Source organism: Lepidochelys kempii, chromosome 12 (assembly GCF_965140265.1).
Source record: "Lepidochelys kempii isolate rLepKem1 chromosome 12, rLepKem1.hap2, whole genome shotgun sequence".
NCBI lineage: Eukaryota > Metazoa > Chordata > Testudines > Cheloniidae > Lepidochelys > Lepidochelys kempii.
This window is the reverse complement of record NC_133267.1, coordinates 37,377,934-37,383,843: the sequence shown is the minus strand read 5'-3', so window position 1 is coordinate 37,383,843 and position 5,910 is coordinate 37,377,934. Positions and strand designations below refer to the sequence as shown.

At 68.9% G+C, this 5,910-nt stretch overlaps 1 protein-coding gene across 1 annotated transcript in view; it reads left to right on the top strand.

Moving 5' to 3' along the window:
- Positions 1-3,600: 3,600 nt before the first annotated feature.
- Positions 3,601-5,910, top strand: part of ZCCHC14 (zinc finger CCHC-type containing 14) — an 88,792-nt gene continuing 86,482 nt past the window's right edge. The window contains exon 1 of the mRNA XM_073308144.1: positions 3,601-5,523. Coding sequence (XP_073164245.1) covers positions 4,960-5,523 — 564 coding nt within the window. The 5' untranslated portion in view covers positions 3,601-4,959. The remainder of the gene's footprint in view (positions 5,524-5,910) is intronic.

Here is a 5,910-nt window from a genome sequence, read left to right as displayed (position 1 = left end):
CATACACCACAGAAAATATTGAAACTGGAAGACGCCGTCTACTCCAATGTTCAGGAGATAAGGAAATGTCAGAAAGAGACTTTTTCAGCTTAACTGACAATAAGAGAAGACTCCCCTCAAAAAGCAAAGAAAGAAAACGAGGCATCATTTTGGGAGATGATGTACAGCGGGAGTTATAGCCCACTACAGGGCCAGCTGACACTAGATTAAAAAGACAACACTAATATTGAACAGCTCCATGCCATGAAAATCCACTCCTGCAGCAAACCCTCTCCTGAGCCGATGCTGGACTGTACAGGATTTGAGTTGGACGCAGCAGCCGCCCTGTTTCCTTAGCATTTATTGAAGGGGAGCAGCCACCTGTGAAAAGCCACATGCTCCCAGCTCCACAGCCAGCCTGCAGAACCGGGCTGGCCAGGGCTCCTTGCCTCGCCGCCTCCCCCAAGACAACGGGCTTCTGCTGTGCAGCACCAGCCCAGGGCCAGGCCCTCCAGCGGGGCAGCCCCTTGCCCCAGATCCCCGAGAGAGGCAGGGATCCAGACAGGGCTGCCTTCCGCAAGCCCAAATTCCCCCCCCCCCGAACCAGCCTGGCCTCCCCTGGCCGCAGCAAACCCCCCGAGCCAGCCTCACCCCCCGGTCCCAGCAGACCCCCCCAGCCAGCCTGCCCGCCCCGTCCCAGCAGACCCCCCTGAGCCAGCCTGCCCCCCTCGGTCCCATCAGACCCCCCCCCAGCCAGCCTGCCCCCCCCCGGTCCCAGCAGACCCCCCCCGGTCCCAGCAGACCCCCCCAGCCAGCCTGCCCCCCCCCAGTCCCAGCAGACCCCCCCAGCCAGCCTGCCCTCCCCAGTCCCAGCAGACCCCCCCCGAGCCAGCCTGTCCCCCTCCGGTCCCAGCAGACCCCCCCCAGCCAGCCTGCCCCCCTCCAGTCCCAGCAGACCCCCCCCGAGCCAGCCTGCTCCCCCCCCGTCCCAGCAGACCCCCCCCGAGCCAGCCTGCCCCCCTCCGGTCCCAGAAGACCCCCCCCAGCCAGCCTGCCCCCCTCCGGTCCCAGCAGACCCCCCCCCGAGCCAGCCTGCCCCCCCCGAGCCAGCCTGCCCCCCCCGGTCCCAGCAGACCCCCCCCAGCTAGCCTGCCCCCCCCCGCTCCTAGCAGACCCCCCCCAGCCAGCCTGCCCCCCCCCGGTCCCAGCAGACCCCCCCAGCCAGCCTGCCCCCCCCCCCGGTCCCAGCAGACCCCCCCAGCCAGCCTGCCCCCCCCCGGTCCCAGCAGCCCCCCCCGAGCCAGCCAGCCTGCGCCCCCCCGCTCCCAGCAGACCCCCCCCGAGCCAGCCAGCCTGCCCCCCCCCGTCCCAGCAGGCCCCCCCGCGAGCTAGCCTGGCCCCCCGGTCCTAGCTGTCCCCCGAGCCAGCCTGGCCCCGTCCCCAGCAGCCAGCCCAGCCCCGCCCTGCTCCCAGGCTGCACGCGCGGGGCAGTCAAAGAAGCAGCCACACGCTGTTGCTTCCTATTTCGCCCCGCCCCTGTCGCTCTTGGCCAGTCATCCAGCGGTGGGCGGGACTAAGACGCTTGATTGACATCCCGGCCTCCCGAGGCGGCCCCCGCCCTCGGGAGGTTGGCAGCCAGGAGGGAGGAGCCAATCGTAGCCAGGCCGGTCAGTCAGTGGGCGGAGGGAGGGAAAAAGAGGGCGGGGCATCGCGGAGGGGTGGGCCGCGAGTGAGTGGGGAGGGGGAGTGAGTTCCGGCCTCCTCCTCCTTCCCGATCGGGGCTTGGGATTCCTCCGCCGGCCGTTCACTTTCACACACAGTGCCTGTGCTTCCGCTCCGCTCGCTGCCTCCGGCGGGGATTATTTGTCGCGGTGGTGGCGGCTCGGGCTCTCCGGTGGCGGTTGAAGCCGGCGGGGGCGGCCGGGCTCGGGCGGCGCTCGTCAGCCGCGGAGAGCCAGCGGGAGGCGAGCCGGCGCGGGGCCCAGCCGGAGGAACAGGCTCGCGGAGGGGGGCGCGGGGCTCCTGGGAGGCCGGCGGAGGATGGAGCGAGCGGGGCTGAAGCGGAGGGACGGAGCCGCCCCGTGAGGGGAGCGGCCCAGGGACCTGGTTCTGCCGAGCCGCCCGGGGCAGGGACGCGGCGCTGCCCTGCGCCCGCTGATACCCGGGGGCCTGGCCCGGCATCCCCGGCCTGCCCCCCCGCAGCTCCCCGGCCCCTCGGGCCTGCTCCCCCGCCCGGCCGCGGGGAGCGAGAGGGCAGCGTGCCCCGCTTCCTCGGCCCGCGGAGCCCGGCCTCACCCGGCTGCCGGCGCCCTGGGGTCCCGGGGTCCCTGGTGCCGCGTCGCCCCGGACCGCTGTCCTCCCTACTGACCCCCTCCCGGGCCCCCGCGTGTCCCGCCATCTCCCCCCCCTTCACTGACCCCCTCCCGGGCCCCCGCGTGTCCCGTCTTCTCCCCCCCCCTTCACTGACCCCCTCCCGGGCCCCCGCGTGTCCCGCCATCTCCCCCCCCTTCACTGACCCCCTCCCGGGCCCCCGCGTGTCCCGCCATCTCCCCCCCCTTCACTGACCCCCTCCCGGGCCCCCGCGTGTCCCGTCTTCTCCCCCCCCCCTTCACTGACCCCCTCCCGGGCCCCCGCGTGTCCCGCCATCTCCCCCCCCCTTCACTGACCCCCTCCCGGGCCCCCGCGTGTCCCGCCATCTCCCCCCCCTTCACTGACCCCCTCCCGGGCCCCCGGGTGTCCCGCCATCTCCCCCCCCTTCACTGACCCCCTCCCGGGCCCCCGGGTGTCCCGTCATCTCCCCCCCCTTCACTGACCCCCTCCCGGGCCCCCGGGTGTCCCGTCATCTCCCCCCCCTTCACTGACCCCCTCCCGGGCCCCCGCGTGTCCCGTCATCTCCCCCCACCCCACTGACCCCCTCCCGGGCCCCCGCGTGTCCCGTCATCTCCCCCCCTTCACTGACCCCCTCCCGGCCCCCCGGGTGTCCCGTCATCTCCCCCCACCCCCCTGACCCCCTCCCGGGCCCCCCGCGTGTCCCGTCATCTCCCCCCACCCCCCTGACCCCCTCCCGGGCCCCCCGCGTGTCCCGTCATCTCCCCCCACCCCCCTGACCCCCTCCCGGGCCCCCCGCGTGTCCCGTCATCTCCCCCCACCCCCCCTGACCCCCTCCCGGGCCCCCCGCGTGTCCCGTCATCTCCCCCCACCCCCCTGACCCCCTCCCGGGCCCCCCGCGTGTCCCGTCATCTCCCCCCACCCCCCTGACCCCCTCCCGGGGCCCCCGCGTGTCCCGTCATCTCCCCCCACCCCCCTGACCCCCTCCCGGGGCCCCCGCGTGTCCCGTCATCTCCCCCCACCCCCCTGACCCCCTCCCGGGCCCCCCGCGTGTCCCGTCATCTCCCCCCACCCCCCTGACCCCCTCCCGGGCCCCCCGCGTGTCCCGTCATCTCCCCCCACCCCCCTGACCCCCTCCTGGGCCCCCCGCGTGTCCCGTCATCCCCCCCCCATCACTATCCCCCTCCCGGGCCCCCGGGTGTCCCGTCATCCCCCCCCCCATCTCTAACCCCCTCCCGGGCCCCCGCGTGTCCCGTCTTCTCCCCCCCCTTCACTGACCCCCTCCCGGCCCCCCGGGTGTCCCGTCATCTCCCCCCACCCCACTGACCCCCTCCCGGCCCCCCGGGTGTCCCGTCATCTCCCCCCACCCCACTGACCCCCTCCCGGCCCCCCGGGTGTCCCGTCATCTCCCCCCACCCCACTGACCCCCTCCCGGCCCCCTGGGTGTCCCGTCATCTCCCCCCACCCCACTGACCGTGTCCCGTCAGCTCCCCCCACCCCACTGACCCCCTCCCGGGCCCCCGCGTGTCCCGTCAGCTCCCCCCACCCCACTGACCCCCTCCCGGGCCCCCGCGTGTCCCGTCAGCTCCCCCCACCCCACTGACCCCCTCCCGGGCCCCCGCGTGTCCCGTCAGCTCCCCCCACCCCACTGACGCCCTCCCGGGCCCCCGCGTGTCCCGTCAGCTCCCCCCCCCCATCACTAACCCTCTCCCGGGCCCCCGGGTGTCCCGTCAGCTCCCCCCCCCCATCACTAACCCTCTCCCGGGCCCCCGGGTGTCCCGTCAGCTCCCCCCCCCCCATCACTAACCCTCTCCCGGGCCCCCGGGTGTCCCGTCAGCTCCCACCCCCCCATCACTAACCCCCTCCCGGGCCCCCGGGTGTCCCGTCAGCTCCCACCCCCCATCACTAACCCCCTCCCGGGCCCCCGGGTGTCCCGTCAGCTCCACCCCCCATCACTAACCCCCTCCCGGGCCCCCGGGTGTCCCGTCAGCTCCACCCCCCATCACTAACCCCCTCCCGGGCCCCCGGGTGTCCCGTTAGCTCCACCCCCCATCACTAACCCCCTCCCGGGCCCCCGCGTGTCCCGTCAGCTCCCCCCCCGCATCACTAACCCCGTCCTGGTTCCCTGTGTGTCCTGTCATCCTCCATCACTAATCCGCAGGGTCCCTGCATGTCCCCACATCCCCATCGGTAACCCCTCCTTGGGGTCCCTGCGTGTCATCTCATCACTCCATTGGAAACCCTTCTCTGGGGTCCTCCTGCCCCTCCCCACCAGGGTCCTTGCGTGTCTCCTCATCCCCACCACTGGAAGCCTCCTCTCCCCCGCCCCCCGGGAATCCTGCGTGTCCCCACATCCCCCCCCCCATCAGCAACCCCTCCTCCAGGGTCCCTGTGTGTCTCTGCATCACCGCCATCTGTATCTCACCCCTGATGTGAGGACCCTGATTTTCCTGGATTTTTACTGTTTGGGACCCAGTGTGTATTGCTCTTAGGGTGCCCCCTTCTTGTATCTGGGCACTTACCTCTCAGGGTCCCATTCCCCCGCTTCCCTCCCTTTTGTTTGGGCACTTTCCTTCACTCCCCAGTGTGTATCTCCCCTGTTCCTGGGGGGGCACCAGCACTGGTGGAGGTGGTGGTAGCTGCAGGAGCAACATGGTAGAGAAGCGATGCCCACGGCTGCAGAGGGACAGTGTGTACCGCTGGTTCTCAGAACTGCCCTCCCCGCAGCGAGTGGAATTTCTCTGTGGCCTCCTGGACCTGTGCATCCCACTTGAACTGCGCTTTCTAGGTGCCTGCTTAGAGGACTTGGCCCGCAAGGACTATCACTCCCTACGTGACTCTGAAATCAAGGCCAACAACCCTGCTGACTTGGGTAGCCTCACTAACTTGACAGATGAGGTGGTACGTAGCAAACTGCTGGTATCCCTTGCCTTGTTGGGGTCTGCACACCGAGAGGCAGCTGGAGTCCTCTTCCGCACACTTACCCACATTGATTCTGTCATCAACAACTATGGGCTGCAGCTCAACGAGGGCCGCACTGGGGATGAATTTCTCTTGCTCTTCACTATGGCGTCCAACCACCCTGCATTTAGCTTCCACCAGAAGCAGGTACTGAGGCAAGAGCTTACCCAGATCCAAAACATCATGGCCAGCACCAGCAAGAATCCCAGCATCCCTACTCTTAGCACCATGGCAACCTACCCTGGCTGCCATAAGGTGGGTATTGCAACCTCACACTCTTCCTTTCAGGGTTTGGGTAATATCTCAAACTATTTTTTTGAAGGCTTAAACAACATAGCCACATATTTTCTCCTTCCTACCACTCAAACATTCTAGTGATAAGTGACAACCTAAGGGAACAGCAAAAATCAATTGCCTAGTAGATGGGATGGTCAGAGATTCATCTAGGATCCTTGGGATCTGTGTCATAATCAGAAGGGGGACATTCATCAGTGAGTCACAAGTAGATCAACAGAAATGGGCTTGGACTAACTGGACTGCCTCACTTCATGGGTAGCAGATCAAAGACTAGCGAGGGAGAAAGACATGGAAAATCTAGCTGGAAATGGGAGTCAGCATCTGTCTTCAAGGATTATGAACTGG